At 40.8% G+C, this 23,553-nt stretch overlaps 1 protein-coding gene across 4 annotated transcripts in view; it reads left to right on the forward strand.

Moving 5' to 3' along the window:
- ARID1B (AT-rich interaction domain 1B) overlaps window positions 1-23,553 on the forward strand; it is a 335,932-nt gene that overhangs the window by 284,341 nt on the left and 28,038 nt on the right. For 3 of the 4 annotated variants that reach the window (XM_063329380.1, XM_063329379.1, XM_063329381.1), the window contains 4 exons: window positions 6,429-6,574; window positions 13,622-13,731; window positions 14,473-14,631; window positions 20,574-20,783. In XM_063329380.1, coding sequence (XP_063185450.1) covers window positions 6,429-6,574; window positions 13,622-13,731; window positions 14,473-14,631; window positions 20,574-20,783 — 625 coding nt within the window. The remainder of the gene's footprint in view (window positions 1-6,428; window positions 6,575-13,621; window positions 13,732-14,472; window positions 14,632-20,573; window positions 20,784-23,553) is intronic. The other variant, XM_063329382.1, reaches the window with a different exon arrangement.

Here is a 23,553-nt window from a genome sequence, read left to right on the forward strand (position 1 = left end):
ACAGTGCAGATGCGCCTAAATAATAATAATTGATGCAAGCTTGGGGCCACCAGGATGTGTGAGGTGTGACTCAGTGACAGCTCTTTCCTACCTGGGCTGTGTGCCCCATCCTGGCTCCCATCCTTGCAGCACTGCTCCTTTGGCATCACCCCACTGTGCCACGCTGTTGGGATGACCATCCCAGATCCTATCCTGGCTGGGATGGCCGCCTCGAGCCTGGCCCAGCCTCGTGGTGTGCATGAGCAGAGGAGCTGCAGAATTGAAGCTCGCCTGTAAATCCCTCTCTTCCTGCAGGTAGACCTGGCTGTGAGGTTCCACGTTCGTGCTGCAGGGACCTTCCCTGTGTTTACCCTTGGAGTAGCGTCTCTTTGTATGTTCCTCCCTGCTCCCTCCTTTGTCTCTATTTCATCTCCCTTCTCCGGAGCACCCATCATCCTCCTGGCCCTAAAACGCTTTGGCACCTAGTGAGGATGCTTCCAGCTCTTGTTGTTCATTGTTCGTTTCCACCTACTATTCCCTCCATTTCCATCTTTTCAGCGCCAATCGCTCCTCACCTCCAGCCCTTCTAGACTTTCCACCTCTGAACCCCTCTCCTGTTCCCTGCACGCTTCTGTGCTCAGTCGCCCCTGTGCTCAGGCTGACACAGGGCTCGTTAACAGAAACTGGATCATTTTTTCTGACTGAATGAAAGGCTTTACTTCAATGTTACAGGTTTAGATCGAGAGGAGAGCAGAGTGGCAGATGCATGCCAGAAAATCCACAGAAAGTCGTAGAACTCGATCGCTCTGCACACTGCAAAAACCTGAGCGTTGACATGTTTCCATATGAAAAAGTTGGGTCTTCATTTCTTGTCCTGCTGAGGAGCATAATCCTCTTTTGTCATTGTCTATGGCTAAACCACACCTACCTCTGGAACTCAGTTTTGTAATTAGTTGTCTGTTCAAATCTGAGGAAGATGACCGTAAAACCTTTCATCAGATGGCAACACGGAGGAGGTGCAAGGGCTGCAGAGTGACTTCTGTGTAGCAGTCGGAGACAACACTCTAACCTACTGGTGATTTCAGGTCCAATTAAAGGAAGACATCTCAGTATAAGAGAGACTGCTTGGCAGCTATGATCACTCGTCTGCTTCTTTGTACTGTCAGTGCTCTTCTTTCTTACAATTTCTTTGTTCTGCTTTTTAACGATGACCAGATCTTGCATGTCATCTCCTCTCTTTAAATACATGGGCTTCTGTGTTAGCTCAGAAGACACAATTAGATCTGATGCTACTTGTTTTGCAGAGAAAAGAGATTACGTGCAGATTAAGCTTTGGGTAGATTGCAAATGAAGGAAAACAAAAGACCAGAATGGGACCTTCTTAAAAGGGAATGTTTTGAATTTGACCAGTTGTATTTTGGACCCAGTAGTACACCAGACTACCAACAGCACAACAAATCTGACAATGTAGGATCATAGAGTCATTCAGGCTGGGGGGAACCTCAAGAGATCTCTGGTCCAACCTCGTCCTCAGCAGGCTCAGCTGAGAGCTCAGGGCTTTATCCAATTGGGTCTTGAAAACCTCCAAAAACAGAGACTGCACAACCTCCCTGGGCCACCAAGATCTAATGCCTGACTGTTTTCACTGGGAAAAGGATTTCTTTACGTCAAGTCTGAACTTCTCATGTTTTAACCCGTCCGTTGTCTCTCATTCCTCCACCGTGCCCTGCTGTGAAGAGCCTGGCTCCGTCTTCTTGCTGACCTCCTTGCAGGTGCTGGGGGACTGCTGTTAGGTTCCTCTCAAAAGCTACCTCTGCCCCAGGCTGAACTAGCCCTTGTCCTTCAGCCCCTCTAGGGTGAGTGCTCAAGCCCTGACTATCTAAGGGGCCCTCTGGTAAACCCACCCCAATTTATCATCGTCTTTCCTTTACTGGAGGATCCAAAATGGCACATGATACTCTAGATGGAGTCCAATGAGTGTCGAGTAAAGAGGAGATGATCTCTGAGCCGTCTGCTGGCTCTGCTCCTGGTCACACAGCCCAGGATGTTGTTGGCCCTCTTTGCTGCCACGGCGCTCTGCTGGCTCATGCTCAGCTCCCTCTCTGCCAAGATGCCATGGGGTTTTTCAGCAGAGCTGCTGCCCCCAGTCAAGCCCCAGCTGGCACCGCTGCAGGGGGCTCGTCCTTCCCAGGTGCAGGACCTTGCACTTGTCCCTGTTGACTTTCATAAGGTTCCTGTCAGCACATTCCCCCAGCCCGTCTGGGTCCCCCTGGGTGGCAGCCCTTTCCTCGAGCGTAACAACTGGCGCTGGCATTACGCAAGGGCTGTGAATTACTGAATTGTCAACAGAGTAAATAAACCACAGAAAGCGAGCAGATTCCCCCCCTTCCCATTTTTAATCTCTTCCATTTGCTGAATACTTGTGAGATCAACTTGTAGCAGTAGAGCAGGAAGAAGAAATGTGTAGGCTTAAGTGTAGTGTTTAAATTGATAGCATAATCCTAAATTTGTATTAGCCCAGCTGCTTTTTCTTCTAAACGGGGAAAAATATGTGATCTGGGATCATGGTATTGGAGGAGTTAGAGCTGGAAAATACCTGGCAGGTCATCTAGTTCATATGTAATGCAGGATTTCTCTGACCAGTACATTTTCTAATGTGTTGTCTATGTGCAGAAGTGTCAAGTACTGAGGTTTCCTTCACTCTCTTGGAAGGTAACTGCATCTCACCATGAAGAGATTTTTACATTATACTCAATATAACTGTTTCTTTTCTTAATTTCTTCCTATTATTCCTAATTATCACTTGCATAATCCCTAAGCAACCCAACCATTTGTATTTATGTGGTAAATATTGTAAAATCATATACTGACTAGGTTTGTTCTGCTATAGAATTCATAGCCAGTCAGTTGAATTTTTGCCATTAGATGTCAGTACATGTTCAGCAGACTGCTTTTAAGAGACTTGTTTTTTATTTAGCCTCCCAGAAAAATGGAAGAGGGAATTGGGAGATGTAGGAGAGAGTCTGGTAGTATGCTTTGAGATAACTACTTCTTAAATAGTGTGTTGGATATGCCTTTACTAAAAGCAGCACAGAAGGAAACATAAGATTTTTGACTTAACTCCAACAACCAACAGATGATGCTGTGACCTTAAGCATATATAAATATGTTTAGCAGCTGCTGTGTAACATATTTATAAGTGTTTAGTGACCTGGAGGTTAATCAAAATGAGTTTGGTGATCTCAGCTCAGTTCTTAATGGACTCCACTTCATATTACAGCACTGATGCAGCACAATTTGTCACAGTCGGCAGTCTTTACTCAAAGGAGGCCCACTGTGGAGTGAGAATTAAAGGCTGAAGTAATACCTGATTATTTCTCCCTAAAGAAACTTTCCATTCCAAGCCATCATAGAGCAGAGTAATATGCGGAGGAGCTCTGTACTGCGCATTGCACCCAATCTCAGGATAAAACAACATTTGCTCTTTCAGGATGTCGGCTTTCAGTGTTACTGAGTGAGCTCGGGCGTGCTGCGGCCAGTGCTTTGAGAGGGGACCAGGGAAGGACAGAGTCCTGCCAGGGATGGTGCTGAGTCTTTTCACTTGCTGGGCTCTTTCCAGAGATGGAGGGCTGCGTTAGTTCCAAGTGCGGCATTACGTGGGAGGATGAAAGGATTGCCTTGCCAGATGAAATTTCGGAATTAGGTTCTGCCATTCAGGTCTTTCTGGGTACAGAAGCAATTTTTTTAGACTTCAGTTGCTCTCTTGCTGTCCTGGCCAAAGCTAGTATATTCCTTTTATTTAATTTCCACTCTCCATCTAAACTGGAAGTAGTTTCCTGCTTTTTGATTTAAAGCTGTTGTACAGCAGTGTGCTTTCATCAACTACAATTGAGATTGATGTCCATAGTGGGTAACATGAAATCGGTTGTACCTCAATTTGAGACAATGAACTGCCCCATAGCGTAGAAGATATACATGCTATAGGAAGCCAGAGTGTTGAAATATTAGTAGGTCAGGACCAATTTCAGTTTACCTGCAAGGTGTGTATCTCCTATGTATTTTCAAAGCAAAAGAAGGATATTAGAGAGATAGATACCTGTAGTTACCTGTACTTTTCCAGAATCCCAGCCTTCCTCCATAAAAGAACCTTTCAAAATCTATTACTTCTTTTTTAAAGTGTAAAAATGCACTTGCACACTTTCTTCCTCTTCAGTAGTAACTGATGATGAATTAGTAACTTTACCCAAAAATGGAAAGGGTCTCACTTATCCAGCACAGAAGTAACTTTCCAGTTAATTGCATTTGTTGAAATATAGCAATTTTCATCTAAAAAATTGGGTGGGGGTGTTTAAGATACAGTATTTACATAAGAAAAGCTTGATTGTGTGACTGAAATCTTTTAAAGTTGTTGCCGAATGGTCCCTCTCTTCTCTTTTTTCCCTTTGTAATTTTCCCTTGGAGCATTGCACCACTGTGCATTTTAAATCTTTTCCCTCCGCTACTCATTGCAAGCTTCATCGGGGAAATGACATTGTATGGCAGTTGTCTCCTTCATATCAAAAGAAAGCCTTTGCCACTTTGCAAGAGTGAAGAAAAGTTTGTCTTCAGAGAGCAAAGGACAAAACTGACTTGGAAAAAGATGCTTTATTTAGATAACACGTTCTCTTTTCCTTTGAAGAAATTCACAATGTGTCAAGAAAAATTAGGCCAAATAGTGCTTTAATGGTCTTCCTCCTGTACCTCCTAAAAAAGAAATATGTTTCTACCAGTTGCGTTAAGAATCTGCCATGAGTTTGGGGAAGACAAGAAGGCATTGAAGTTATTCAGGGTTGTTGGTTTGGGGGTTGTCTCTTTTGTTTGAATACTGTATAATAATGAAAACTAGAATTTGTACCAAAACTCCATCTTGCTACCAGGACATGCAGCTTTCCCTGCCTGTAGGATAAAATTAAATGCTTCGGTTTTTGTGGAGAAAAAAAAGCAGACAGGTACCAAAGCTATGTAAAGGGACGGTTCCTTCCTTTCTTGTCTCCTTGATTTGGAAAAACAGCATAAATTTACAGGGAATACATTGAAGAAAAAGGTCTGAGTTTTGTATTTCCCTATGTAGGCTATGAATATACAAGTAAGTATATTTTTGCATGTGTTTTTAGTTATCTATATGATTTTATATGTATAAGTGTATATCCATATACGTATCATAATATGTGCAGTCTTCAACTATACGAAGAAAAGGTAGATAATTGTATTATGGATTAAAAGAATAAAACATTATTTTTTAAGTTGGATCAAGCATTACATTGGGTATTCTGCTTACTTGGATTGGTTTATCTTCTTCCTTGTGCCTCATTTTATCTATAGAATTTGCTAAATCAAGTACAAAGCGTACTTAGATCTTTTTAGAACTTAAGAGTGGATAAGGTTTAGCCTTCAAAAATATTTGGTCTGAAGATGTACACATCTGAAGATATGGAGAATTAGGTAAGGGCTTCATTCAGGGCAGTTTTTTGGACAAACTTAAGTCTCGGTATGGAAGCATTATACGGATATGTGATTAATTTTCAAAACCAAAATAGTTCTGCTGAGGTTTTGTGTTTCAACAAAGTGTAGTATGTATGTGTTTTTTTGAACGATTGGACATAGGTGTCATGTACAAGATGAACATTTTATTCAGTGCTGCAGTCACATCTATGGTCACTTTAGTGGTATTTGCCAAATGACCATGACTTTGGGCCCTAGGTCAATACTGGAAATGGGAACATCTGTTGTGCTATTTTTAAAAAAAAAAGCTGTTTTGAGGGAGAAGCGGGAAGTCATATGTGTATGATTTCATAGGGAGTTGCGCTTTTCCCTGAGTGCCTGGGGAAACCCTGAATGCCACTTTTCATCACGAGGTATGCTCAAGATAAATGCTCACATGCAATTGGATTTCTCCTTTGCACCCTAGGATTAGAAGTGCTTTACAGGAAACAAAGTGTGTGCTGTAACATCAGATACAGAAATCTGAAACAGATTCCATGGTACCCATTTTTATTCTGGTCATTTCACTGTTTTTTAAAGCTACTGCAGGCGAGGATTTCTATGACACGGTCAAAATTGCAATTCCCTGAAATTTTTTTATGCCAACCCTATGTTCTGATTTTGACTTCTGATCACATTGCTGTCTACTCGTAGGATAAATAATATGAATTGTATTTTCCTGCTGATTGGTTGTGACATAGAATGACATGGTATACATCTCTGGAAATTTGTGTTCAGTCCAGTTCTGTCTCAGATACACGGTAACTAATTCAAGACTAATAGCTCCCCATGTAGGTAAAATGATCTAATTGCGTGCCTTCTCCTTAGCTATTTGCAAACAATAGGGGATGTGCTCTGTGACAAACCACAGCTTCTTCAGCAATGAGGTACGTAATGAGACATCGTGTGTGTGCTTTTTCTTCTCGCAGGCAAGGCAATTTTCCTGCCATGAATCAGAGCGGTATTATGGGATCCAGCTCCCCCTACACTCAGCCGATGAACAACAGCTCTGGCTTGATGAACCCACAGGCTCCTCCTTACAGCATGGCACCTAACATGGTGAACAGTTCAACAGGTAATGGTGGGTAACCTTCCAGCAGTGGCCTTTCTCCATAACTCTGCTAACGGGACCAGCCCTGGGCTGGTGGCAGAGGGATAGCCTCCTTCATTCGATTCACCCCTGTTGGGTAGTTTGAAGTGATTCAAAACTAGGCTAAGGTATTCACATATTTTTTTTGTACAGTAACTCATACATTTTTCATTAAGTCCTTTTGCACAGTATGTAGATGAGTACAATGTTTTGAACAGTTCCAGGAACACTCGGACCCAGTTTGACGTAGGTGTTGAGTAGCAAGTGTATGTGTATTTGTGTGTGTGTGTGTGTCTGCAAGAGAGGGAAGGAGAAAAACCTCATCTTTTAAAAGGCTGCTGTTGCTTTTCAGTGTCTTTCTTCCTAAGATTGCAATTTCAGGTATTTAATGTGGTGCTGCATTAAAAAAAAGAGATGTGCACCTGCTCTGACTTGAAGATGCTGTAAGTTGAGCACTTAAAATAATTACTCTGTTCTGAAAACATAGGCCATATTTACTGTTTCCAAAATTCATATAACCATATACAGGGTTTCTTCATTTACTTATTTAAATATCAGTATATGAAATGTAATCATAGCTTCCTTTTGCAAAAAAGTCATATTCAGTGTCACTGCTGAATTTGTCCTTCATATCATGACTTGTGAATTTAGAATTCTTTGCAGTTTTTTGTGTTACTGTGAAGACAGGTGAATGTAATTCTGTGCAAGTGTGCTTTGTAGTCCATATTCAGCTCAAACTCCTAACAATTATGCTCCATCAAGATAATACTTCAGTCAAGATCAATTCTTTGATTGGGGTGGGTTTGGATGGAGTTTCAGTGACCCTGAAGTGGATCCTCCCAAATACTTATTCCAGTCATGGAGTTTCTGTGCATGCTTTACTGATTACATTAGCACTTCTTGAAATATTGGGGGTTTTGAAGTTTTTCTGAAAGCTGGATAGGTTGTGCTAAGATGATTTGATTTTGTTTCTTAGTTGGTTTTGTTTCTACTTTTGGGTTTTTTCTTTAGAGATACCTTATTAATGGAATTGTATCTTACCAAGAGCTGTGTTCCAGTGTCTTCCTTTCTGCCCTGTTCAGCTTGTTTCATTCCTTCATCCTTTGTCTCCTTCCCTGTCTTCCCTCCCTGCAATTTTATATGTCCCTGCTTTCCGGGGCAGAAAACGGCCACTGTGAGATCCTAGTGTCTAGTATGTCCAGAGGGTTTCTTTCCTCTATGTAGGAGCTCCTGTGACACTTAACAGCATCTTATTTTTCATGAATATTATGTTACGGTTTTGGTTAGCAGAAGAAACAGAAAGGAAGCTGTTAATCAGTAAGATTTTTGAAAAAGAAAAGAAAAGAAAAACAACAAAAAAGGGCTTTTTGCAGTGCTGGCTTGGAAGCCATTGGTTAGTCCAGACAGCACACTTCACCGTCTGGACGAAGAGGGAAAAGCTATTGAAAAGACCATTAGATAATAGCTTGCTTTTCCCCCACCAGAGCTGTCCCAGGTAATATTATGTTTTGTTTGTGTAGTTATGTGTTTTGTCTGGCTTGCTGAAATAAAATTACTTCTGAGCATTGAAACTGTGCTATAAATTCTGTTTTGCTATTAGCAGAAGTAATTTTTCCCCTTTTTCCTTTGGCCCCCAGAGCTGCAAAAATAACCAACAGCAAACAGATGGCAGAGTGCCCTGCCTAAGAAGATTTATGTATTCCTAAGGAATAACCAGTTTAAAGGAAGATTCACAGAGGTTTTTTTGTTCAGATAATTCAGCCATTCGTTATTTCATACAGTGGAAATCTGTTCAGTGCAAGGCCATTTATCCTAGCAGTCTTTTGTATGGGGTAGTCATACTCTTTTTATTGTGTTATGCATTCTGAAATATTGGATTTTTAATAATTTAAACATTTATCAGGGTTTTTTCTGCCAGTGCATTTGTGAGGTTTTCTTTTGTTCCAGTTTTATTAATTCAAAGATTACCCAATGGAAAGTAAGTATGAGATGAACTGAAGGAGTTCAGTGCACCTCTCTTCCTCTGTGTGTGGGCAGACGCGCATCTCGATTGCTTTATGCAGCCGGCCTCCAAGAGCACACAGACGGTGTTGGTACCAGGGGAACAAAAAGAGAAAATGAGGTGTGAGTATACTGTTGGGGGCACGTGCAGCGGGAATGCCACATTTCCCCCTGTCCTCGCTCGTCGTGGCTTGGGTCAAAGAAATGAAGGGCTGAGCTTAAGACAAGTGTAAGTACAGCACTTGAAATTATAATGTCTTGAGCTGGGGGAGCACTTCAGGGTCAGCTCTGGCCCTGCGCTTGATGAGGTGCATTTGACCAGGTGGAGAATTTGCAGGTGATACCTACTTATGGGCTTGAAAAAGGCATTTTCCGTGACACAAAGACCAGTTCAGCTCTCTGGCTCTTGAGCCTTCTCCCCCCGCCCTCCCTAGTGAGAAGTCACACGTCTGTCGGATAAACCAGGGTTTAGTCAAACGTGTAGGGCCAAAACCAAATGCAACCGGGTGGCTGCTGCTGGAGTGAAGTGTGGGCGTTAGTCAACTTGCTCACGTGCACTGAGCATGAACGACTGTGGTTTCAATTAGAGGCCAATGAAAAACAAAGGTAAGCAATAGGGAGAAGTTGGTTTCTTGGTTGTCTGAGTTTTGGAGAGTGCAGTTGTGTTGCCTGTTTTGAGGGAGGAAGGTAGGTTTTGGTTATAGTCATTTTAATCAAAGGTGCTTGTAGGTTTTACTCTGAAACAGACGAGATTGGTGATGCTGACGGAATTTTTTTCATACGCTTTTCTAGCTTCAGTACAGCTAAGTATAACACTGGTTTTGCTACACGTTTTTAGTAGTATTTATAACTCCTTATTACCAATTGATCTTTTTTTTTGCCTTAGGTTTTTTTTTTAATCAATGACACAATTGAAAGGAAAATCGTGTTGCAGTTATGCATCCTGGTACTTCAACAATGACTGAATCACACAACAGATCGCCAGCTTCTGCTGATGTAGAGCAGTTTAGAAACACAGAAATTATGAGATCAAAGAAGAGAGATCCTTCTGATAGAGTATCCCATCCATAACAATAGCAAAATCTTCATTAAAAAAGTGCCAGAATGTTATGGAACAAACTGCCGTTCCAAAAAATCATATAACCTCCACTGTCCTTTTGTTACATGGGTTCACGTTTCCCATATATATTATTTAGATTTTTTTCCCTATTTTTTAAATTCAGGCTTTAAAAATATATATAATAAAAGAAAACTTACAAAATCCAACATAGAAAAAAATAATTTCATGCTGTGAGCCTTGTTAATTCTAGTGAAAATTATCCTTAAAAAGAAGTAATATGAAGTTTGGATCTCACAGATGTCCATAGTGTGTTTGCACAGAAACTGGCACTCATAATCTCCGCTACCTCTGGAGGTGAACAAAACGCCTCCATTAAAGGCATTAATCTCCTTGCTGCCACGAGGATCTTTTCCTAATTTCACTACCTCAGTCCTACTGAAATCTTCCATTTTCTGGGTATTATTATTCCCAATGAATTTTTAACATGACAATATTTTATATAAAGCATGAAGTTCTAGGAAAAGTTATTTGCACTAAAGGAATTAAAAGGATGCTCTTAAAAATAACATAAGAAGTAGATACAACACTTACCTTTTCGTATACGTTATATATTTTACTTTGTATTTATTTGGATGAACCTCTGATAGAGAAAACAATCATATCTATGAATGGGAAGCATTTTTTAGAAACCTTTTTTTTTTCCGAGGGAGAGTGCTAGTGGTGGAAGGGAGGAAGGAATGTCTTATGAAGGATGTAATATTCTGTTTTGTAGAGTGTGATTTGTTATTGCACTAGCAATAAAGAGAAAAACAATGTTAGTGTTTTGCTGCTCCTACAGTACTTCATCATCTTCTGGGATTGACAGAACAGCCTTTAGCAAAAAAGAATACTTTGCTGCAGTTTTACTCATGTCAATATCTGCCTTTGAGTACATTAAATTCAGTGTGGAATAGTTAATTCAGGACCGTGACCCATACTTGCTTTTTGAAATCATTCTAGCTCTTAAATTCTTATAATAAGCCAGAGGCTAGTACTTGAAACCTATTCACAGTACGCTACAACACTTTTCGAGTCAAGATTTCCCTGTTATCCTCCTCTCTAAAATGTTTTACCCTTTGGTCTGCACTTCGCACGCAGAATTATTAGTACCTGTGTAGAAAGAGAGTGTGTCTTATTTTAGCAGTTTCGTGACAATAACAGTATTTCACTGCTCAGAAGGGGTCAAAACAATGTTCTCGCTGTACCGCTTTGCTAAAATAAGTGCAGGAATGTCTGTTTGCAAATCGCTGGAGAATACGTTTGCAAGAAGTTAGGAAACAGCATTTCAAGAGTGGATAGAAAAGTAGCTGTGGAAACATCTTAGGTAAAAGCCACAGGGAAACTAGACAACCTTGCGGTTTGCCTGGTAAAATCCTTGCAGTTCTCTTCTTATAGGTAGAAAGAAAGGATGCAGATGAAGTAAATTAGAGCAAAAAGTGAAAAAGGATTTGGGAAACTGTATTATTCTTTTCATAATTGCTTCCAACTCCTGATAGTTATATTTGCATATGCCAACAAGAAATATTCAAAAGACAAAGTGACTTGGTGTTTTTACATTTCTAAACACGGTTGATACAGTCAGAATATATGTGGTAATTTGCAAACCAGAGTTACTTGCCCTTTACGCGAGGTGTTAACTTCAACCTCTCTGGAAAAGAGATTTTATAAAGGAATTCTGATGGAAGCAGGACTACCAGGAGCGGGCACAATTACTATATTCTTTGTAACAGAAATACAATGTGCCAACCTAGAGAGCAGTGAGATAACAGCAGAGGATTTAGCCATGCAGAATTCTGGTGAAGAAGCGTGATTGTTAAAACTTTGCTTTGTTTGACCTCTCTAAAATTGCTTTAGAGGGGAAGGGTCATCTTTGGTTGCTTTGAAACTAAAGCTAAGACTTATTTTTTAGCACTTTCACAGCATGAAATGTGTTAACTGTTAAAATGGATTTTGTATAACAGTTCTGCATCCCAGTTTGAAACCAGACTGTGGCATACATTTGACCATTTTGTACATACACTTTTTAAAAATCTCTGAAAGAAAAATAACTTTTTTTTAGCTATGGAATTCAAAACTAAAATGTGTTAGGCTGCCATTCTTCACTTCGTAATGGTCACAAGCTGCCCTAGCTCCTCCAACGGAATATAAGGGCAAAATGCATACAAATCAAATGCTTAGTGGATGCTGGCTTCCCAGTATCATATCGCTTGGCTGTTTTGTTGAGGTTTCACACATACATAAAAATAACAGCATTTTTAGCTGATCCCAATAGATTTTTCTCTGCAGCTGCATCACTTGAAAAAGGCTTTTTGTTCCAATTCTTCAAGTCTTAAGTATTGCAAGTAATTTATTTTTTTTTTAAATCTCAATTATGATTTATGTGTTGTGATGACTTTAAGGGCTTGATTGGGCTACAAATGTGCTTTGAAAAAACAAGAAAATGTGCCCATGAAAAACACCGTCAGTTCAAAGCTGAATATTGAGCATACAGTTGTAAATTCACATGGCACATGGCTGGGTAGGTTTTTTTGGCAGACCCATAGTCTCAACCTGCGGTGATGCTAAAGATATTAACAAATTAGCACTGCAAAGCTTGCCAGCGTATTCGCCAGAGTCCTGCTCATGCTCTCACTGCTGTAATTAAAACTAATTATTTTCTAAAACATAGTAATACATGAATATGTGCAATAATCATTTTGTAGTGGGCAATCTGTGAAGTATTTTTAAAGCTTCTTTTCCCCCTCTTCTCTTTGGCTTGCTATGCAGCGTGCCTGCTGCCTAGTGCGAGCCAGCATTGTCGTTTTGCAGAGAGGCACGCTAGTCTAGTAATGATCAGATTTTTTTTATTTTTATTAGCAATGATGCTTTGCCGATTCTTAAAATTTGTATGTTTGGGATATGCATTTTTTCCTTTTTGTTGCCTTGTAGGTTATTCTGTCCTACGTTTTTCTTACCTCACATCCTTCTTTGAAAGAAGGGCATGAGGGGGAGAAAAAAGAGAGAGGAAGGGAAGATAATCCAGTATTTCATAAGTGCTGTACACATGGTTTTCTGCAGGGAAAAAATCATCCGGTGTCTTGCTGTTGCTCTCTGGTTATTTGCATTGATTCGGTGTCATGGCACCTTCTAGCATCTGATCTGCCCAGTATTTTCTATCTATTTATCTGAATGTTCCTCCTTGCATCTTTCTAGAAATCCAGGAACCCAGCAGCTCTGCAGCAATAATACTATACTTAGCACTTGCATCTTCAAATAAAAAAAAACTCTTAAACTCCTCACACCCCTGGGAAGCAACTGCGTGCCATTATCAGAGAAAGACATTTGTGCGCTCATTATAGTCCCACCTCATTTTGTCGGGAGGGGAAGAAGTTGAGTGCCAGTTCTCCAACAGAGTGGAGTTTACAGCTTGTAATTCTGTAGTTAAGGCTCACAGTGCCTGAGCCATTCATACTGAAGTTGGTAGGGGCAGGAATTATCTGCTGGGTACCAACCTTAATACAGATGTCATTGGGAAAATCAGCCTTTTTCTCGGATTCAACATCGCAAGCAAAATGCGCATCGTTTTCACTTGCATTTGTCTGTTGCTAAAGGGAAGGTGCACTAGTTATTAAGATAGGCGGCTGTTCTGTTAAAATGTAGTGGTCAAATATGGAGACAGTTGAGGACCACCAGCAGCATGAAGAATGAATTTTACTTCATAAAGTGTTTGTGGTTGTTGTTGTTCCATGGTGCTTGTATTCTTGCCTCGTTCTTTCTCTTTTATTTCCTCACTTCAACTGAAGAGGTTTCCAGGTTTCCGGACGCTAGAATAACAGGACAGAGGTGGGATAACCTCTGCTTCACGTGGCACCACAATCTTGCAGCAGGAAGCGTGTTTTTTCCTACAAAGCCCAACGTAGTCATGCTTAACTGTTTCTCCTGTTTTCGATTAGCACCTATGGGTCTTGCAGATATGATGACACCCGGTGAGTCCAAACTACCCCTTCCTCTCAAAGCAGATGGCAAAGAAGAAGGACCCCCCCAACCCGAGAGCAAGTCAAAGGTATTTACCACCTCCGCACGTGGTGTTGGTTCAGCCCGCAGAAGTCTGCTGTGTTGTTCTTCCATCTTCTGGTTTTGGCCTTCCCACTTCTGTTCTTTCCTGCATGCCTTTCCATTCACGTGCAATCTCTTTGTTTCTTTTCTTTTTTTTTTTTTCTTTTTTCCTCATTGTGTGGATCTGAAAGTTACTAGTTCTTACGGCATTTTAACTTGCGGGGGCAAAGCAACCCAAGCCAAAAGTTGCGTGGGGATTCGGCTGTGCCAGGTGGGTGGGAAAGAAGGGTCTTGCCTGGTTTCAATACTTGCAGCCATTTTTCTCTGCCTTCAGTTATAGCTTCCTGTTTTGGCCGCCTCAGCAGCAGCAACATACTTTAATATTTTGCTTTCCTGCCTTATTTGATAAAATAAGGTCAACAGCTTGGTTTTTTTCTTTCTTTCATAAGGGGAAACCCATGCTTAGCATTCCATGTGAGCTTGAAATAAGCATGGTGGCTTAGTGACTTTAGCCAAGCATCCAGCAAACTTTCCAAATTATACTAATTAACAATGTTGTTTTAATACCTTTTATATATATATATAAATATATTTATATATGTGTGTGTTTTCTGTATGTGTCTCTCTGTTTATATATATTTTATATATAAAGATTGGTCAGTCTGTTAAACTGGATGTATTTTTTTTGTTTTTAATAAAGTTTGCCCTGCCTTTGTCATATTATTTTTTTTTTATTCCTCTACCACAGGATAGCTACAGCTCTCAGGGTATTTCTCAGCCCCCAACCCCAGGCAACCTGCCAGTCCCTTCCCCAATGTCCCCAAGCTCTGCTAGCATCTCCTCATTTCATGGAGATGAAAGTGATAGCATTAGCAGCCCAGGCTGGCCAAAGACTCCATCAAGCCCTGTAAGTGGCTCTGGTTTTTTTGGTTTTTGTTTATTTTTTTGTAATTAATTATATTTTAATGCTTGCTTGTTTGTTTTGTAAATTCCTTTTCTTCATTATTTATCCACTAAACAGTTTTCTTTCTTTATAACACTGGGTACAAATTCTGCTCTCGGACACATGACTGTAAGTTCCACTGCCTGGCTTCAGTGGGGCCTGAGCATGCTTATCCAAGGGCAAAATTTGTCCCAACAGTACTTTGAAATAAGAAAGAGTAAAATTGCGTGCATCATGCAAGTGTGCTGTCTGGTAATACAGCAGTTGTTGTGAAGAAAACGTTCTTCCTGTAATGCATCAGCTTCCAAGCATGCCGACTGTGTTGTTAAGGACAATTCCATTTCTGTTCCTGGGCCCAAACTCCTTCACACAACTGACTTCACTCTGGTTGCTGCACTTGTCTTTGCTAGGATTATTTAGGAAAAAACAAAACAAAACAAAATGAGAAATCTTCTCCCGTATTGAAACAAAGATCTGTTAAGGTTTGAATTGTAGACTGAGCACCATGAAAATGCTGCCATACATATTTTTGAAACATTTTTAATTTTGAATTGTGTATTTGGAAATACAATCATTAGGTTATCAGGGCGCAGTCTAAAACAAAATTGTTTCTGATTTGCTTCATTCGGTTATCTTGAAATAATCCAGATCGTGGGTAGAAAAAACCTGACATGTGTATGTTTTTAGAAAACTGTTTTTTAGATTAATAATCATTCTCATACAGGTTGTAAAGAAAAACCTGAGATATGTGGAACTAAAAATATATTTCAGCATATGTATATCTATATATATATACATATACACAGACGTAGAAAATCTGTATGCATATATAGAAAAGAGAATGGAGATATAAGCAAATATGGCCTGTGGGGAGCAAATGTCCACGTGGTCGTTTTTGCTTTGTATTTTTGAATCAGAAAAGTATATGTTGGTTTTTTTTCTTCTTACCAAAAGTAATAATGATCATCATTTCTCTGTAGAAAAATACTGCAGTATATTTTTATGAGGAATACGAAGGCTTTTTTCTGATGTTAATGTGCACTTAAAATAGCAACGGTTCTTTGATAGCAGTTTTCACAAAGTGATACATTGAAGAGTACGTCTCAGGACAAAGAGAGGAAGGCCAACTGGAGTGAAAAAGGTCTCCCCATCCAAAACCCAGACATCTACTGAATCCCCTGAGCAGAGGGGCAGCATGGCATGAAATGCACCACCTTAAATGTTTTGATGTTTATTTGGCAGCGACTTTGAGTCTCAGAAGGCAGCTGGTGTTACTTGTTCCCACCAAGTCTCATCTTTTTCTTCACAGCATTTCTGAAAGGGTGGTACCAAAAATGGTCTTAGTTTTCTTCGTAGTAATGTTTTGGGTATTGCTTGTTTGGGCAGTTTTCTGGAGGAAAGCAAGAGAGTTATTGCACAGGCTGTCAAACACATCTACACATCTTCCTCTGCGAGGCTACCAAACAATAATGCATTCCTGAGCTCATTGCGTGAACCGCGTAACAAATCCTAGAGTCATTGTGAACATACGCGGAGTTCTTTCCATGTAAATATGACAGAGTATAGCATTGGGAAAAATAAATGGAGGTAGTTTGTGCTTTGAGTTTCTCGTGAACGCCCTTATGTCCAGATGCTGCTGCATCTTTAGCTTCAGTTAGCTTCTTGGTACACAGATACGGATAAATACAGTGCTGTGGAACGATAGAAAAATAAGTGCTGTAAATTAGCTGATTGCCTTTTACCTCTGAAGGCCATTGTATTGGATAACTTCATTGACTTCAGTAGCAGCCTGACACAGACTGGAACGATTGATTGCAGGCGTTTCGTTACACTTGAAAACCTGAATTTGTTCATTAAATTCCAAAGCTGCTTCATGTGCTACAACGTGTCCATTCTAGCAGAGGATAAAAGCAAGGGCGAATGGTCTGCGATTCACTTCACAGTATCCCTGTGATCCTACTAAGTGGATCCTCTCTTTGAGCAATTTTATATGGAAGTGAGGCATGAGAAAATGTGGAGAAGGAATTGTTGAACGTTACGTTTTGAGGGCTCTTCGGGTTGGTATATAGGTAAAAGACTAGTGCTGCTATGCTAATTTTGCACATAGTGTGCATCCCTGACAGTGGCGAGGTGGCTTTAAAATTCTTGTAAAGAGAATTTGCAAGTGTGAGTGTGAACTATGCAGCGTCCCTGCAACATAAATAAAACAGTAGGTTATGAAAACCCCATAAAATGCTGCTGGCTGTCCATAGGTACACATGAACATGCCAGTGAGTACACTTGAATAGTACTACATCGCCACGGTGCTAGCTGTGAGGGGTCTGCGGAGTCCTTCAGGATGAAATCTTGACAAAGGATTATGTCTTGCAAAAGCCTCTGCCAGAGGTTGGACTTCGGCAGTTTTTGCTGCCTGTGTATGCATGCACTGTTCTGTAGTAAAATAAGTCTGTGTAATAAGTGTAATACTGGCAAATTCTTTATTGAAGTGGGGGAAGTGAACGGCAGATAATTCTATAAATATAGATGCTTAGAGGTATGTACAGAAACAACGACCCACTGCCTTAATGGGAAAGAACTCCTACAGAAATTTGTGTTACTCTGAAGGATTCTGCAGACTCACCAGACAAGAGTCTGTGTATAATGCAGTTTAATGGGTGGTAGGTGTATGGAAAATAAAGCATGGGGGTTGACAAATTTAATGAGAATTGGCTTTGGTATCCACATATTTAGATGTGGGGTTTTTTTAAATCACCCATTTAAACGTGGCCAGTCATATCATGTAGAAGAGTGTGCTGGGGATTGAGGGCAAAGTAGGATGCAACTAAATCAGTAACGGTATGTGCCACAGGCTTGCACCAGCATTCTTTTATCACCAAATTATCAACAAACTTAACAGAAGGAAAGCTCAGTTAACAATCTGCTAACAGGATCATTTTGTAATAAACCCTTATTTACTGAGGGTTAACATTTACCTATAGGCAAATTTAGGCTTCCAGCTGAACCTGCCCATGTGGAACTGAAGTTTGTTTGTGTGTAGACTAGCTTGCACACATCTGTCATTTTTATATGTTTACATTTATAAAAACAGAGGGGAGAAAAAGATCTTTACTCTTGAGGAATAGCATTCTCCCCTCCAGTGCATTCTTCTAAAGTTAACATTTCATTTTAGGAGAAAATTGCACCCATTTTATAAAGCATGACAACCTGAAAGCTCACACGGTAAGAAACACTTCTTACCTTCTGTAAGCTGTGAAAACTTTTCAGATTATACTGTCATTTTAGAGCCTGCTGCCACCCTGCTGAAAAGCAGCATCATTTGAGACGTATAGTAGAAAAACCCAGAATGAAAAATTCTTAACTGGTTTCCATTCTGCTCTGAATCTGATTTGAAAAAGAGAATCTTACTCTATAAAAATGAAAGTGTAAAACTGGTAAATCTGAACATTCTTAGTCGTGAACTACCATAAGAGTGAAATTGAAACTATTTTGTTGCCTCGTGTGTTAGAATATAAGCACATACAAAATGTGCTGGGTAAAAGCTGAAATTTCCTACCTTCATTTTTATTAGAGTTCTGTGGCATCATGAGCGTCAGTTTAAAATTAATGCTGATGAGCAGTAGAGTAACTTTGCTCTCACTGCACGTGGTAATGGGGTAGCTCCAGTTTATTCAGCTGTTCACGCCTATATGATCATGTGTTCTCACTACAAAATCAAATTAGTAGCAACATGACTTGCTTAACTTCCTTCTTCCCACAAACACCCAAAAAACAATTTTTGACAAAGTATATTTGTTGAAAAGAGTTAAACGGATTTTCTTAAACACCCAGATACATAGCAAGTGATGCTTAGAGTAAACTGGTTGCCATTACAGAATCAGTTTGTGCTTTCATTGCATCATCTGCAGGACTCATGTCAAAGTACTTTCTGCCAGCCATTAGTATTAGTAAAACAAATTCAGCCTTGGCTCTGACTTCAGTAGGGGTTGTAACACAACTGAATGTGACTCAAGTAAATTCAGGAGTGCACCTCATTTCTAAGTAAGAAAGGTAATAATATCTGTTTGTAGGAAGGACTACTGCGAAGAAGTTACAGTATCAGGAAGCGAGGCAGAAAACTTTACAGGAGGCTATTTATTTAATTAAAATGAATATCCATTCACTGGAAAGAACAGCAGTGGCTCATGGAACTGCTGGGTCACCCCCCTTGGCTTCACATCTCTTTTCTCCTGGCTCTCCTCCAGCGTTGCCAAGTTTCAGCTAATGGCTGGAGGGAGATACAGAGCCTGTCATATTTTCCAGGCTAACGTGCAAGATGAATGGTGGCAATGCTTTTAAAATCATTGGCAGTTGGATGCTGCCCCACTGCATCTTTCGTGGTGTCGAGTGCCAGTCCTCACCAGCGCGATGTGGGGACGTGGACAAAGTGTGTGGTTCCGCAGCATTCGTGAGGTACAGCTAGGGTCTTGTTTAGAGATGTTCAGCTAGAAATGAGTTTCTGTTTACTTCACGATAGTGCTGTCTCCTGCTCAAAGTAAGGCAAAGGCAAAGGAGGGAAAGAGTGATTGACTAGATGAGTGTAAAGTAGTGTCTACTGCAGTCAACAACCAAGTTTAGGATTTTACTATACAGACATAAAGGATATGTTTCCCTTCATATATTTGGCTCCTTTCCCGCAGCTTTATATCAATCTTTTTCTCTTGTGTTTAATTCTGAACCACTCCCATCTTCCACTGCTGAGCAAATCACTTCACCTTCTGCAAGCAGGAGGGTCTTCCTGCAGTAGCAGCAGCCCCTCTGCTGTCAGATGAGAGGCAGCTCGGGTAGGGTGGCACAGAGCCCAGCTCCGAGGGTTATATTGTGCAGAAAAAACATGGTGAGAAGTTATAGCTTGCGTAGCAGCCTCAGTGATTTCTGCCATCTCTGCGTAGAGAAGAAAAGGGCATCAAGATAACATGAGCTTGCGTTAGCTGCAAAGCCCAAATTGCAGCAGGAAAGCGGGTTCACTCCTGCACTTCTGCCATGTGAGAAGGAATTCTGCTCTTTCTGCCTCTTTTGCTTTTCTTGGTGGTGGTTCAGCTCTGATCGCTGTGCATCACTGTTTTTCCCCAAGTCGTAATACACATTCTCTTTACAAGGTAGGACAAGAGACGGCAATCTTCTGTCCTCTTTCAAGGGAGGAGAGTGGTAGCTATTCAGCTATTCTTAAGTATTATTGGCTCAGGCAGCTAATTGGCAGTTCAGAAAGAGTATTGCCACCAGTCTCCTTGTAGTGTAGGCACTCTTGCTCATCTTGGGTTTTGGCCAGCAGTGGTGTGAAGAGGTAGTTAAGCGTAACCATTTGTGACTCTTTAAAGAGAGTAGTACTACTCCTTGGTGTACTAGTTTGCCATGATTCACACCTTAGGCTACTTCTGTGCAATTCCTCTTCCAGAGGAACACTTTCAGGTTTTCTAGCCCCTTTTTGGGGGTGAAGGGGAGAGAGTTGGTTTGGTTTGGTTTTAGGATTATGTAAACTTGTGTGGGACAAACTTGTTTTTAATTTTACACAAATTATTGCTTACAAAGCACTTTGAGATAAGTGGATGAGAAGCACTATGTGAGAGCTACCTCTTCTTAAAACAACATGAGGCAACATCAGAAACTTGCCTTCTGGGATACAAAGTTCAGATCAGTGAAAGAAATATGAAAATGGGGAGTTTGGGCCCTTTATTTAAAAAGCTGACTTTTACGTATATGGACAGAATGTACTGTTTGTGCCTGAACTAGTAGCCTTCATTCCTGACTGTTGTGTGATAGCTTTAGTTTGTTTGACATCTTCTCTTTTTCAATGTTGTGAGTTTCTTACTTTCTTTTCCCTCCCCCTCCCACCCTTCCCCCAACTCTTTTTTTTTCTTCTTGCGATTTAGAAATCAAGTTCCTCTACCACAACTGGAGAGAAGATCACAAAAGTCTATGAACTAGGAAACGAGCCAGAGCGCAAGATGTGGGTAGATCGGTACCTCACGTTCATGGAGGAGAGGGGCACACCAGTGGCCAGTCTGCCAGCTGTGGGCAAGAAGCCCCTGGACCTGTTCAGGCTCTATGTCTGCGTCAAAGAGATTGGAGGTTTAGCACAGGTGAGAAGAAGTGCTTGAAAGTGAACCTTCAAAAGGCAATACGCATTTTTTCCTAGAGTATTTCCTGCTGGTTACACCATTACATTGTCACCCTTGCCAACATTGTTGAAGGAAACAGTGTTTCATGCTTTAGTATTTGTCTGGAGTTCATTTTGGGATGCATAATTGCCCTAAAACTCTACAGCTTGAAATAAAATTGGTCATTGCTACAGACAGATGAAATTGTTACCTGTTCAGGGGAATCCAGTAATGCCACTGAGAGAAGAAATGAGGAAAAGGCTGTTGGGTCAAAGTTACAAGTAAGAAACACATGACAGAGCTGAAAGGAAGAGGAGATTTTGAAATCCATCCTTCCCTGATAGGGATACTGCCTCTAGGACAAATCAATTCATCTGCCCAGAGAAGTGGCAGATATATTCTTGAAACACAGTCCTTTGTCTCAAGTATTTCATCTCTGAGTGTCTCTGTACGGTACCTGTGTTTAACAGACACAGACTGCGCTTTCCCTGTGTTTGAAAAATGCTTACAGGATATTTTGGGTTGCCTTACAAACATAATGGTTGCAAGGAAAAGGTGAATTACTTAATTGAGATTAAGGAAAATGAAAGTAGGAAGAGCCAAGAAGTCACAGATGGGAGAGGGAAGCTTTGATTTGTGTTCTCACCAGTTAACTGGCAGTTTTGCAAAGGGATGTTTGGGAATTACTTGTGAGTGCTGTATGACTGACCACCACAGAGCAAACCTAAATGTTTCGGTCAGTATTTGAAGCCTTAGATTTGGTATTGGAATTCATCTGTCCTTGCCTGATGCTTTTACAAAGCATCTCTTGCATTTAGGGGATCGCTCTGGCTAAGTGCTGGAAGCTACTGTGAAGTGCTGAGACCCACGGATAATTTCCGTGGTATTAAGAATGTTGGTGGATGTTCAGTGCTTTGCAAGATGAGGTCTTAAACATAGCTATGCAGATAAATATATATATGCAAATTAGATCCTCAGAAGGAGAGCACATTTTAATAATCTATGTGGTTAGTTCAAGAAAGAAATGTCTAACATCAATTAGTACCACTTTCAACGCTATTTTGAATAGTACGCCTCATAACATAGGATTTGACCACTGAATTAGATCATTGGCCCTTCAAGTCCAGAGATTTTAGCTATTCTTGTTATTAAAGGAAGGCAGAGAAACCTAATATAGTTCACCTTGCCAGTTGTTAAATGCTGTATATGGGTAAGAGATGTTATCCTGACGTTTTTAGTGATCAGCTCATGCCCCCCAGCATCATAAAGATTTGATTACTTTTAGCTCAGAAACTTTATTACAGGTAAATCGTATCATGCAGCTGCTCTGCCTCATACAGCGTGATTGTGCCTGTAGTATGACTCTTAGCATCAAAAATTAAGCAAGATGGGGGGCAGATGGGATATTCTAGAGAGTCATTCATGTTTGCTTATTATGGAAATTTATTTTATTTTGGGACACTCAGTGTTGATTTGCAGTGACAGACATTATGCATCGCCAAAGAATAGATGCTGTTCACTTACACTGATTTTTGAAGGATCTTCAGTTACAAATGTGTGTACTAGCAAAAATTGACAGTGAAAGTAGAGGCTCCTTGGTTTGCTCCTGTGCCCACGTGAATGATCACCATATTTATCTGTTTGAGGCTACTGAGAGGTGCAGAGCTGTACTTGCTGAGGTTTATTTAAATACATCTGTGTGATGCTCTCCTAAAAAGTGGTTGCTCCAACTGCTGCACTCCGCATCTCACGATTCTGCCCAGAGTGTGACAGAGAGTGGAGCAGCAGCGGTTCATATTCTCTGTCTGACTAGTCGCAATTGATGGGGTCCCAACATGAACAGACCAGCTGTTGGCAGTCTTCTTCTAAATGCCAATACACTGGGCATTTAGGCATGAATGTTTCTGTTTGCATTATGCAATGTGTTTATTACGCACCAGTTAGCTGTAAGTCAGTAGGCACGAAGGGCTGTGTAACTGGATTTCAAGCCTCAACAGGGGCAGTTTATGAAAATCTTGTCTCCTTTAACTCCTGGGCTCTTGCAGGGTGTATCAGAGAAATAAAAACACTTTGCATAGCCATGCCAACATGCTTGCTATTAATGCTATCCCCAAAAGATCTTTGCTGACTGGCAGCACGTACGGTGGTATTAAACACCGAGAGAAACGCAAGAAGTGTTTCCTTTGCTGGCACGCAGGCTGAGGAACAGTATGGCTAATGATAACCTTTGTAGCTGTACAAATAAAGTTGGAGTCATTAAACCTCAGACCTCAGGGCAAGTTGCAGTCATCATGGCACACAAGAATCCGGATTTTTCCCCAACAAAAGCTAAGATGCTCATTTATTTCCGCGCTGCCTCCCCTCCTTGGATCATACCTAGCAATTGCACAAGTGGTTGAATGAACTCTGGGGCATCAGGTATTACAGCAAAAATACGGGCTGCTCCAAGTGGTACAGCTGAGCGAGCCAGTGGCATCATCCAGGATGACAAATGAACTTCACTGTTATTACAGATCAGCTGTGTTTGAGGAACTCATGAACAGTCTTTCAATATTCTCAGCCTTGCACTGCAAACAAGACTCGCAGCAGAGTTGTGTAGTCAGCACTGTAATACAGAGTATTGCTGGACTAGCCCTGTGTGTTTGAAGTCTGCCTTAATTAATTAAGGGGCCTCGCTTCACTTTGCCTCTCATCTAGCCAAAGGATCATTGATCTGTCCCTGCAAGACGCCCTAAAGTGAAAGGACTTGACC

The sequence above is a fragment of the Chroicocephalus ridibundus genome, chromosome 3, assembly GCF_963924245.1.
Source record: "Chroicocephalus ridibundus chromosome 3, bChrRid1.1, whole genome shotgun sequence".
NCBI lineage: Eukaryota > Metazoa > Chordata > Aves > Charadriiformes > Laridae > Chroicocephalus > Chroicocephalus ridibundus.